At 41.4% G+C, this 12665-nt stretch overlaps 1 protein-coding gene across 12 annotated transcripts in view; it reads left to right on the top strand.

The window, feature by feature from the left end:
- Nucleotides 1–12665, top strand: part of GRIP1 (glutamate receptor interacting protein 1) — a 710594-nt gene that overhangs the window by 603145 nt on the left and 94784 nt on the right. For all 12 annotated transcript variants that reach the window (XM_064377313.1, XM_064377312.1, XM_064377311.1 and 9 more), the window contains 2 exons: nt 5637–5823; nt 6417–6562. In XM_064377313.1, coding sequence (XP_064233383.1) covers nt 5637–5823; nt 6417–6562 — 333 coding nt within the window. The remainder of the gene's footprint in view (nt 1–5636; nt 5824–6416; nt 6563–12665) is intronic.

The raw sequence follows: 12665 nt of genomic DNA, 5'->3' as shown, positions 1-12665 counted from the left end.
AAAAGAAGAAAGAAAGAAAGAGGAAGAAAAAGAGGGAGACGGAACAGGAATCTTGTTCTTTTGCCCAGGCTAGAATGCAGTCAAAAAATGGGTATTTAAAACCTCTTTTATGCCAATGATTGTGCTTAACAATGGAGACAGAAGGGAATAACGGAAGAAAATAACAAATAAGCAGCCAACCAATATTTCATTTAAACCTGTGAAATGCTATGCAATTGCTGAGGAGTGATTTACTGCCAATTATGTGATCGCTTTTAGCATAGGTGTGATGTGATACTGAGAAAAATGTATGTTATGTGGATTTGGGGTGAAGAGTTCTGTATTTATTTGTTAAGTTTACTTGTTACAGGTCTGAGTTCAAGTCCTGGATATGCTTGTTAATTTTCTATCTCGTTGATCTGTCTAATATTGACGATGTAATATTAAAGTCTCCCACTATTATTGTGTGGGAGTCTAAGTTGCTTTGTAAGTCATTAAGAACTTGCCTTATATATCTGGGTGCTCCTGTATTGGGTGCGTATATATTTAGGATCGTTAGCTCTTCTTGTTGCATTGATCCTTTTACCATTATGTAATGTCCTTCTTTGTTTCTTTTGGTCTTTGTTGCTTTAAAGTCTATTTTATCAGAGATGAGAATTGCATCTTCTGGTTTTTTTTTCTCTCCATTTGGTTGGTAAATCTTCCTCCATCCCTTTGTTTTAAGTCTTTGTGTATCCTTACATGTGAGATGGGTCTGGATGCAGCATACTGATGGGTTTTGGCTTTTTATTCAATTTGCCTGTCTAGTCTTTTGATTGGGGCATTTAGTCCATTTAAATTTAGGATTAATATTATGTGAGTTTAATACTGCCATTTAATGCTGGCTGGCTGTTTTGCCCATTAATTGATGTGGATTCTTCATTGTGTTGATGCTCTTTACCTTTTGGTATGTTTTTGGAATGGCTGATACTGGTTGTTCCTTTCTATGTGTAGTGCTTCTTTCAGAAGCTCTTGTAAAGTGGGCCTGGTGGTGATGAAATCTCTGAGTACTTGCTTGTTCACAAAAAAAATATTATTTTTCCTTCACTGATGAAGCTTAGTTTGGCTGGATATGAAATTCTGGTTGAAAGTTCTTTTCTTTGAGGATGTTGAATATTGGCCCCCACTCTCTTCTGGCTTGTTGGGTTTCTGCTGAGAGATCTGCTGTGAGTCTGATGGGCTTCCCTTTGTGGGTAACCTGACCTTTCTCTCTGGCTGCCCTTAGTATTTTCTCCTTCATTTCAACCCTGGTGAATCTAACGATTATGTGCCTTGGGGTTGCTCTTCTTGAGGAATATCTTTGTGGTGGTCTCTGTATTACCTGGAGTTGAGTATTGTCCTGCCTTGCTAGGTTGGGAAAGTTTTCCTGGATAATATCCTGAAGAATATTTTCCAACTTGGATTCATTCTCTTTGTCACATTCACGTACACCTATCAAACGTAGATTAGGTCTTTTCACATAGTCCCATATTTCTTGGAGACTGCTCATTCCTTTTTATCCTTTTTTCTCTAATCTTGTCTTCTCGTTTTATTTCATTAAATTGGTCTTCGACCTCTGATATCCTTTCTTCTGCTTGATCAATTCGACTGTTAAAACTTGTGCATACTTCGTGAAGTTTTCGTATTGTGTTTTTCAACTCTGTTAATTCACTTATATTCCTCTCTAAATTGTCTATTCTCGTTAGCATTTCGTCAAACCTTTTTTCAAGGTTCTTAGTTTCTTTGCATTGGGTTAGAACATGTTCTTTTAACTCACAGAAGTTTCTTATTATCCACTTTCTGAAGCCTGATTCTGTCAATTCATCACACTCGTTCTCCATCAGGCCTTGTTCCGTTGCTGATGAGGAGCTGCGATCCCCTGTAGGAAGAGAGGCATTCTGATTTCGGATGTTCTCAGCCTTTTTGTGCTGGTTTCTTCCCATCTTTGTGAATTTATCCACCTGTTGCCTTTATAATTGCCGACTTTCAAATTGGGTCTCTGAGTGGACATCCGGCTTGTTGGTAATGAAGTTTTTTCTGTTTCTTAGTTTTCCTTTGGCGGATGCCCCACCCCACAGATCTGGACCTTCCCGGGTTCAGCTGTGCTTGCTGTGAAACTCAATCCTCAGCGCTTCCAGTTGCTGTTTTTTTTTTTTTTGTGGGGGTAGGACCAGCCGATCCCAATCACCTGGCTCCCTGTCTTAGAGCCTCTTCTTCTTCTTTTCTTTTTTTTTTTAGTTGAACTGTCGACTCTTTCCCAGGTGTTCTAGTTGCCTGCTGATAAGGCACCGAAATCTGTGTAGTTTCCCCTGCGACCCACTGTGCAGGTTGAAACAGCAGCGGTGAGATTTGTGGCGTTTTTCTGCCCGGGAATCTCCCAGTCTGGCTTCCCGGTTCAGTCTCCCTTTCAATCAACTGAATGGGTGACTCTGCCTTCCCAGGGCTCTAAACGCCAACCAAAAAGGCGCCCAGTCCCGTATATTCTGCAGTGAGAACCGCCGGCAAAACAGCCGCACCGGCCAAAAGAATCGCGCTGGCGACCCATTGGGGCTCCTCCACTGGGAATCTCCTGGTCCGTGGGCAACAATAATTTGTCAGGAAGTGTGGCGTCCACTTGCTCTCTGTGCTTTCACTGGGAGCTACAATCCTGAGCTGTTGCTAATCGGCCATCTTGGATCCCTCTCCAAGATGGTGCTTCTTAAGGAAAAGTTGATTTTTTTTTCTCACTCTTCGTAGACAAATGATCTACTTCACACTTCCTTCCCCATCAGCTGCAATTATCTGGGTCCTGAAGAATGACTTGTAGTTCCTTATGGTAACTCAGCAGCATCTATGTGAACTGTTGATTCCAAAAAGGAATATGTGCATGACATCACAAAACTTGATTCATTCCTCGTTTATTCAGCATTTATTGAATATTCCAGGCACTAAGATTTCAGAGATTAAAAGAGCTGGTTCCAACCTTTCAAGAACTCAGGGTCAAGTGGAGAGAGACAGGCAAATAGAGGCCTGATAAATGCTGAAACAGAACCATGTATTAGAAATGTGGAAATGTAGAAAAGTAAGTACCTAATTCTGCCTGGATAAAGCAGAGAAAGGGACCCAGAGCAACCGCTGAATGACAGAGGGCACAGTAGATACAAAGACACAAAGGTGCATTAAGAGTGTTGGGGCACATGGCACATGAAGGGATTACAGAGGAACAGGAGAGTGGGTGGGCAGGAGAAAGGAATGGATGAAGGGTCCTATATGCTCTGCTAGAATTGAGAAGTTTGTTCTATAGGAAATAGGGAGCAATAGAAAATTCAAAATGGGGGCAGGGGTTACCTTTGCATGTTAGAAAGGGTACTCCGGCAGCAGTTGGAGGCTGTTAGTATAAAACAAGAGGCAGGGTCACTAGTTTGGAAGTCTGTTCAGTAATGTACTCTGGTGATGATGAGGCCTTGCTCTGTAGTAGTGGCAATAAGAAAGGGAAGAAGATTCTCTCAGTTTTGAAAACACTGAGTTTGAGGAGCCAGTGAGACAGTTTGTGGATGGGGATGTCCATTGAGTAGGGAAATCCGTCACTGGAGTTTGACAGAAACTAAAGAGAAAGAGTTGAGAAGATACTTGCAGGATAGATACGTTGGGGTCTCATCATATCAGGAAAGTTTATCTGACAGGAGGAAATAATATGTAGGGAATATTGTGCATGTAACCCAGAAAAAAGTACATTAGAATAATTCAAATAAAAAATAAAGCCAGAATTGAGGTACTGAGGTTAAGAAGGGAAAAGAGGATTTTTGCAAGATATATTTCAGTGGTCATCCTGAAAGGATTTAGCAATTGATAGAATTTGAGACAATGGGGAGTTGCGAGTTAAGGCTACTTTGAGATTTCAAGCCTAGAGGACAATAAACATCATGGTCCTGTTCACAGAAATAATAGTGGCAATGAGAGAGGGAAGAGGATTCACTCAATTTTGAAAACATTGAGGAGCCAATGACAGTGTGTAAATGGGATACCCATCAAGAAGGGAAATCCATCACTGGAGCTTGACAGAAACTAAAAAGAAAGAGTTGAGAAGATACATGCAGAAGACATATAGCCATGCTGGGAATGAATGAGTGAAAGAATGAGAGTAGAAAAGACTTAGGACACAACTGTGCACTGGAATGCAGAGGGAGGCAAAGCAATTGGCTGTGGCTGAAAAAGTAAGATGCTCAGAACAAAGCTTCATCAAGTGAACGATTTTAGAAAGCAAGGGATTGTCCAATATCCAGTCACTGTGGGGTAGGTAGAGCAGCTGAAGCCATTGATTTTAGCAGTCAGGAAGTCATTGGTGAGAGTAGTTTCAGTAAAGGGTGAAGGCAGAAGGCAAGTTTTAAGCAGCTTCAGAGTCAGTACATACCTATACACAGTGGTCTGAAAGCTGGGGGAATGAGTAGGAAAGTTTGGAAAAAGCAGCAAAAGAGAAGTTTTTTCATGGCACAAAAGCATGAGGGGTGGAAAGGGATAGTTTTAAAAACACTAAAAGGGGGAATTAGCCTTGAAATGGGAGGAAGAATATATTCTCCTATAGTGGGGGGAAAAAGGAAGAGGGAACCAATAATGATACTGAGAAACTGAGGTTAAACAGAATGCTGTTTAAGGAACTCTGGTCAAAGGGTTGGATCTTTTCAGTCTTACAGGAAATGAAGAGTAATGTTTGACCCTTATTTAGGGTAGAAATATTTGAGACAGATCCTTTGTGGAATGAAATAAGGTGCCAAAATATCACACAACAAAGAATTTAAGGGTCTAATAGTATTGTCAATTCGTAGTGACTTTTCCTAGCACCCTTCAGCAACTTAGTAACAGCAGTGGAGTTGACTGGGCATTACCAAAGAATATAGAGTATAGAAAAAAAACCCATGAAGTTTAAGAATCTTTGAGCCTAGGAGATGCATTATTAAAATGGTTACCAGGGGTCCAGGTGGAGAGTGGGGAAAATGAAGCCAGCAAAGGCAATGGCTTTCCACCTACACTTGGCTAGAGACCCAGTGGGAAAGAGCAAGGCTGAAGAGACCAAACTCTAGGCGGGGACAGGAGGAATGTACAGAGTTTAAACAACGTCATTGTGCCAACCCAACACTGGATTAAGGTTGAGGAGCGGCATAGCCTCACCAGATTTAGATTAATTATTTCTTCAAAGCTGAACATAGGATTATTTAAAAGCCACAAAGCCCAGATGCAAATGGCTAAAGTGGAGAAAACATGAGACCAGCTAGCCCAACTCCCTTTTTCTTAGATAGGATATAGAGACACAAAGAGACAAAATGGCTTACCCCAAGGTTCCCCAGCTGGTGCTCAGTGATAGAGCCAGGACTAGAACCCATGTACCCTAACCCCAAAGCCATCCTCTTAAAGTCCCCACAATGATCCCTGATTTGAGGAGTGGGGAGCCAGGGTGCAGGGATACACTGATGTTATGATTGAAATGTGATTAGTATTGAGAGATTCATTTATCTTTTTCAATTCTTGCTAAACCAGAAGGCCATAATTTAACTTCCAACTGTTGCCAATGAGTTTTTGTGCAGAGACAAGATCTATTTTGCAAATGCTGGTATTCCTGGTGCTTGCTCCAACCTAAAGTCAATATTTTCTGTTTGTTTCTCTAGTGTCCTTAGCCTCTAGCACAGTGGGATTGGCTGGGCAGGTAGTTCACACAGAAACCACAGAGGTTGTGCTGACAGCAGATCCTGTCACAGGATTTGGGATCCAACTGCAGGGCAGTGTCTTTGCCACAGAAACACTCTCTTCTCCACCTCTGATTTCCTATATTGAAGCTGACAGCCCAGCAGAGAGGTGAGACGCTTTCTTTCACAGCATCATTTTCTGCTCTGCATTTCTGGCACCCGCTATCTTTGAACGGCTAGTAAATTATGAATCATTGCTCAATGCAGAAAGTGCAAGATATAATGAACTCTCTTCTGGAAGTAAAGTTTTATGTTCTTGATCAGGTTTGAAAAGGATAATAAGCATGGGTGCCTTTATCTAGCAGATTTTGTCCATCAAGGGACTTGAAGCTATATTAATTAAAAAGGAGAAAAACCCATTAAAAAAATATCCTGAAGTTCAAGTTCAATAATTTCTCTGCCATGGGGGAATGTACATTCATCATTACTAAATATTGGTTTGGATCAGATTCTAACAATACCATGGTTATGAATTATTAATTATCTCCCTGGGATACTTTAGGATTCCCCTGCTTACAATTATAACCATGAAATGCAACAGTGTAAGACGTTGAAGTTGACCTATATACAATGTCCACAGCATTGAATAAGAAGACCAAATTATTATGCTGTTTTGCAAGGATCAAGAAAGGTAGATTTGGCAAGCTCAACTTGGTAATTATTTACTCTATCTACAACCTCTCACATGTGGTTCTAAATTAGATGTGGGGTGCTACAGATTGGAGACAGAGTGATGGCCATCAATGGAATTCCAACAGAAGACAGCACCTTTGAAGAAGCCAATCAGCTCCTCCGAGACTCTTCAATCACAAGCAAGGTCACGCTGGAAATCGAGTTTGATGTTGCAGGTATAATCATATCATCTCAAGTCAGTGGCAGAGTCAGGAGTGGACTGCATGTGAATTATATTGGTTATGTGGCAGAGAGGAAACTATTGTTTTATATGCTGAACATGCTTTTGTTTAGGAGGTTTGGGGTGTCATTTTGAATTGAGCATTGTTTTGGATTATTCCTTAAAATGTCACCACGGGAACAACTGAAAATAAATGTGACAAATTGAATAAGTAATAGCCACAACTATAGAGGCCGTAAAAATAAATCATGTGGCCTTTGCTCTTTCTTTCTTCTATATATTACAGAAACTATATTCTTCAGCCACAGAGACAAGTAAAGCCTCTCTTTGACCCTGCACACTGCAAAGAACACATGAAACTTCTTTTGAGAGTCATGAAAATTCCCTAAGTGTATTTAAACAGGCCCACTTGGCAAATATTTAGTTTTTAATGTTAAAGAGAAATGGCAGCAGATACTTGTTAAAAACAAGGAAGACTTTATTGGAGACTACTATAGTAGGCAGTCAAGAATATTGCAGTAGGCCGGGCGGGGTGGTCACACCTGTAATCCCAGCACTTTGGGAGGCCAAGGCAGGTGGATCACCTGAGGCCAGGAGTTCAAGACCAGCCTGGCCAACATGATGAAACTCTGTCTCTACTAAAAATATAAAAAATCAGCCAGGCATGGTGGTACCTATAATCTCAGCTATTTGGGAGGCCAAGGCAGGAGAATTGCTTGAACCTGGGAGGTGGAGGTTGCAGTGAGCCGAGATTGCACCACTGCACTCCAGCCTGAGCAACAAGAGCAAAACTCCATCTCAAAAAAAGAAAAAAATAAAAAATAAAGAATATTGCAATAGGAGGGAGAGGTTAAACCCAACTACAAATATAGCCAGGGCAGTTGGGAATTTTTAGCCAGTGGACAAAGAATGGAGTCATTGAATGAAAAATTACTAAAAGGAACTTGATTAAATATCAAAGGTGGGGGCACCAAGGGGATTCTCCCTGAACTGACTCAGCAGGATTCTTGCTAAAATTGGGCTCCCAGGCCAAAGACAAGGCCTAGTTAAGAAGAGGACTCCAGGGAGCCAAACTAAAGTTTGGTTATAGGCGGAGTCCTGATCAGGTGCAAGTTTTAGAGATTGGTACTAGTTCCCATTTAAGAAAATTGTCTTCACACAGTGAAAGACTAGCCCATAGACCCAATAACCCTTACCAATCGGTAAAGATATACTTGTAGACACAGGGATCACATTATTCCAACAACTATTTACTAATTACCATGGGCCAGTTATGCCTCTACATAATCACAAAGTAGATGTCATAGTAGGCAGGAAAGTAAAAAAAAAAAAAAAAATTTGTAAAAAGCTTATATTATATGAAGCTTATATTATAGCAGAATATAGAAAGTTAATTTAAAAATTAACAAATATTGCCCTGTGTGGTGGCTTACACCTATAATCGCAGCACTTTGGAGTCTGAGGTGGGAGGATCACTTGAGCCCAGAAGGTCAAAACCAGCCTGGGAAATATAGAAAGACCCCATCTCTGAAAAAAAAAAAAAAGTTTTTAAAATTAGCCTGGCATGGTGGTGCACATCTGTAGTCGCAGCTACTCAGGAGGCTGAGTTGAGAGGATCACTTGACCCCTGGAGGTCAAGGCTGCAGTGAGCAGTGATTGTACCACTGAACTCCAGCCCGCATGACAGAGTGAGAGCCTGTCTCAAAAAGATTAATTAAAATTTAAAGAATATGTGCTCTGAGGAAAATACAGCAGGATAGAGGGTTTAGAGAATTTCTTTAAGGGAGCTAGTTTTGTAGGCTCATTTTCTAAGGAAGTGACACTTGGGCAGCGATGTGAAGGCTGAGAAGAGTAACTTTGTAAGGCTCTCAGAAGAGGGCATTGTAGGGAGAGGGAGTAGACAGTGTAAAGACCTTAGCCAGAACAATTAGTTTGCTGGAGAAGCAACAAAAAGGGCTGCTCTTGGAACAATATAAGGGAGTTGGGTTTGGATTGGGTTTGGATTTGGTGATGGAGTTGAAGGGGTTAGAGGGGCCGAGTAATGCAGTGCCTGGTAAGGAATTTATATCACATTCTGAGTATAATGAAGCCATGGAGCATTTTATGCAGAGGAGCTAATCTGAGGAATGTTTTAGAAAGAGCCTTCTGACATGGGAGGGGAAAAGAGCAGAAGCAGAAAAGCCAGTTAGGAGATTGTGGCAGTTGGACAGGTAAGGCATGATGGTGGCTTGACACAGTGGTAGTGCTGGAAGTGGTGACAAATAGTGGAATTTAGGACAGGGCTTGAAGCAGAGCTGACAGCACTTGCTTATGGGTTGGATATGGAAGATGAGGGAGAAGGAAGAGCATGGATGGCTCCTGAGGTATGAGGGTGAGCAGTTGGGTAGACAGTGATGTCTTTAGCGGAGAAGACTGGAAGAGGGAAAATATGGAAATAGGAAAAATAATTCTGTTTTTAGAGATGAGCTGGCAAATCCTCGCCAATACTAGAGAAAAAAGACAAGCATGTCTGTTCCTTAATTCAAATGACAGTTACTGAGCACCAGTTACTAGGTGCTAAGCACTGTGCTATGTTCAGATCACTGAAAGAGAAAATAGAAAAGATTCATATCCTCAAAGAGCTCAAAGCTAAATAGGAGATAATGAGCTGCTAAATGGTAAGAACAGACTCGCCAAATTTGTGTTGCCACTGGAATGCAGAAAGAAAGCTCAGGAGAGAGTAGTGCAGGCAGTACCTTCTGGAGCCTAGGATTGAGAGTCTGGGCTGGATAGCAAGACCAAGGAGTAACCAACATGGCAGTGATTGTTAAAGTCATTGGAAAAAAGGAGACCACTAAGGAAAGAGTGGCAGTAAGATAGGGACCGAGGAGGGGACTCTGCCTGAGGAATACTGAGACTTAAAGGGGAAAAATGTGAGCAAAGGCGATGAAGGTGCACCTTGAGAAATGTGGCATTTCGGAAGCCAAAAGAAGGTGGCATTTCGGAAGCCAAAGAAAGAATTTCAAGGCAAAAGTCATGATCAATAGCTTAAAGGTACTATGGAGAATTCAAGTTACATAAGGTAGGAAATGTCCTTTGGATTTGGCCACTAAGAAGCAAGACATTGCCATAGGATGAATAGATCTGGGAAGTAGGGGCAGAAGTCAGATTGCAGTGAGCTGAGTGACAAGTACAGAGACGCTGTGCTTGCTGTCTGCTTTAGGAAATGGATTTTGGAAAAGAGTGTGGCAGGAAAAATGCACTGAATGGATGAAAGAGACTGGAGACCACTGTAGGCTCCTCTTTTGAGAACTTCTACTGCATCTACTTAAATACTTGTTGCTCTATTTTATATTATTACATCCTTTATTCAGTAGTTTTCAACCAGGGTCAATTTTGCCCTAGGGGACATTTGGTGAGGTCAAGAAATTTAGCTGTAGAGAAAGAATAAGAGACAACAGAGAGTGGGAGACTGAAAGTTCAGAAGGGTGTTATTTTGTGGCTTTGTTTTGTTAAGATTGGAGAGATTGAGCATGTTTGGGGCCTAACATGAATGAGGGAGAGAAGAGATAATTGATGGAATTAGATCTGTAAAGGAATGAGAAAGAGAAGTCCAAGACAGAAGGTAGAAGACCTCTTCCTATGAGTTTGTAGAAAAGGATGTGAGACACAGAAAGACAAACCTCACATGTTCTCACTTAACTGTGTGAGCTAAAACTGAACTGAACTTCTGGAGATAGGTAGTAGAAGGATGGTTACCAGAGGCTGGGAAGAGTAGTAATGATAGTGGGAGTGGGGATGGTTAATGAGTCCAAAAAATTTTAGAAAGAGTGAATAAGACCTGGTGTTTGCTAGCACAACAGGGTGACTGTAGTAAAAAATAATGTAATTGGCCGGGCCCAGTAGCTCATGCCTTTAATTTTAGCACTTTGGGAGGCCAGGGCAGGTGGATCACCTGAGCTCAGGAGTTCTAGACCAGCCTGGGCAACACAGTGAAACCCCTCTCTACTAAAATACAAAAAATTAGCCGGGCATGGCGGCATGTGCCTGTAATACCAGCTACTCGGGAGGCTGAGGCAGGAGAATCACTTGAATCCGGGAGGTGCAGATTGCAGTGAGCCAAGATCCTGGCACTGCACTCCACCCTGGGCAACAGAGCAAGACTCCATCTCAAAAAAACAAACAAATAAATAAGTAAATAATAATAATAATTTAATCATACATTTAAAAATAGCCAGAAGAGTATAATTGGATTGTTTGAAACTGAAAGTATGGGTACTGGAGGGGATGGATACCCCGTTTTCCATGATGTGGTTATTGTGCATTGCACACCTATATCAAAGTATCTCATGTAACCCATAAATATACATGCCTAATATGCACCTACAAAAATTAAAATAATTTTAAAAAAGAAAAGAAAAGGATGTGAGAATATAAGTACATTTTTAGCTGGCTTTTAGGTGGTTCATGTAAGAACTGTCAAGCAAGGGTGAGAAGATCAGCAGCTTGGAGGGTTGAAAAGAATGAAGATTTAGAAAAGCAAATGGGAGGAATGAGTGAGGAAACCAACCAGAAGCCTGTAAAAGGATGTTCAAGGAGAGTGGAAGCTTGAAGTTTATAGCAGCATCAACCTACACAGTGAAGTATGTTTTGTTTTGTTTTTTTCAGAAGACCTCAGCTGCCAAGTAATAAGAGCAGAGAAAATAAATGATTAGATTGAGCCAGAGATTGAGGTTTCCAGAGAAGGTTCAACAGAAGAGCTAGTCAGGGAGGTTCAAAATGTTTCTGGGAGAGCAGATGAATAATTATGATAGTAACATCATAATTATTATGGTAATATTTATCAAATGCTTGCCCTGTGGCCTGTCACTTTCTAAACGTGATGTGTGCATCAAATTGTTTAATTCTTATAACAGCAATGGCAGAGGTTACTATAATTATGTCCTCAGAAAATTGAGGCACACATAGTTGATGGTAGGCTGGGATTTTAACCCAGGCAGTGTGGCTTCAAAGGTCACACTCCCAGCACTACAATACACTGCAGTGTTTGAAAGAATCTAAGTGAGAGAGATGGGAATTAATAATAGATCAACCTGATAGACTGAGAGAAAAGGCAAGACTTAAGGAACTAGAGATCTTCAAGAAGAAAAAGGAATAGTGACAGAAAGGAATGAGAGAGCTGATATCTAGGATATTGAGGCCAAAGTGCTGTCTAAGAGTTTAGAATTTCAGAGAAAGTTAGGCAAGACTTAGGTTAGTGATTTGCAGAAGTAGAGTGGAGGTAAAGATCCTCAACCAGGAGAGATCTGAGAATTGGGAAGACAGTGTAATGGAAGGACCAGCTATGCAGGGAAATCTCACAGAAAGATAGCAGGACTTAGAATTAGGAGGGGAGTGTGAACTAGCTGCATTGCACATGCCAAGCACAATTCCACAGAAGGAGCTTCACTGTAGCTGCTTTCTGTCATGTCTGGGTGGTTTGGCTCACTTCATTCAGGTCTTTGCTCAAATGTCACTTGCTCAGAGAAGCCTTCCCTGATGAACTATCACTTTCTATTCTCTTTCCCATATTTATGGTTCTGCTTAACCCTTCTCACACTCTGAGATTACACTGTGTATTTATTTTTATTTGTTTTCTCTCTTCTCCAGTGGAAAAATCTATGAAATCAGGGACTTTGTGGGTTTTGTTTATGAATGTTTACCTAGCACCCAATGTAGTGCTTGGAATACAAGAAGCTCTCATTCAGTCAATACTTGCTGAATGAGGCTGGGTGCGGTGGCTCACGCCTGTAATCCCAGCACTTTGGCAGACCAAGGTGGGCAGATCACTTGAGGTCAGGAGTTCCAGTCCAGCCTGGCCAACATGGTAAAATCCCATCTCTACTAAAAATAAAAAATTACCCCAGTGTAGTGGTGCATGCCTGCAATCCTAACTATCGGGGAGGCTGAGGCAGGAGAATTGCTTGAACCCAGGAGGCTGAGGTTGCAGTGAGTCAAGACCGTGCCACTGTACTCCAGCCTGAGGGACAGAGCAAGACACCATCTTAAAAAAAAAAATACTCGGTGAATGAATGCATGGAGCCACTAGGCTCTCCTGAGGAACAAGGATCAGAACTTCA

This window comes from Aotus nancymaae, unplaced genomic scaffold, assembly GCF_030222135.1.
Source record: "Aotus nancymaae isolate 86718 unplaced genomic scaffold, 86718_ANA_hifiasm-v0.15.2.pri h1tg000016l, whole genome shotgun sequence".
NCBI classification, from domain to species: Eukaryota; Metazoa; Chordata; class Mammalia; order Primates; family Aotidae; genus Aotus; species Aotus nancymaae.
The sequence above is the reverse complement of the archived record's forward strand: the minus strand, read 5'-3'. Positions and strand labels throughout refer to the sequence as shown.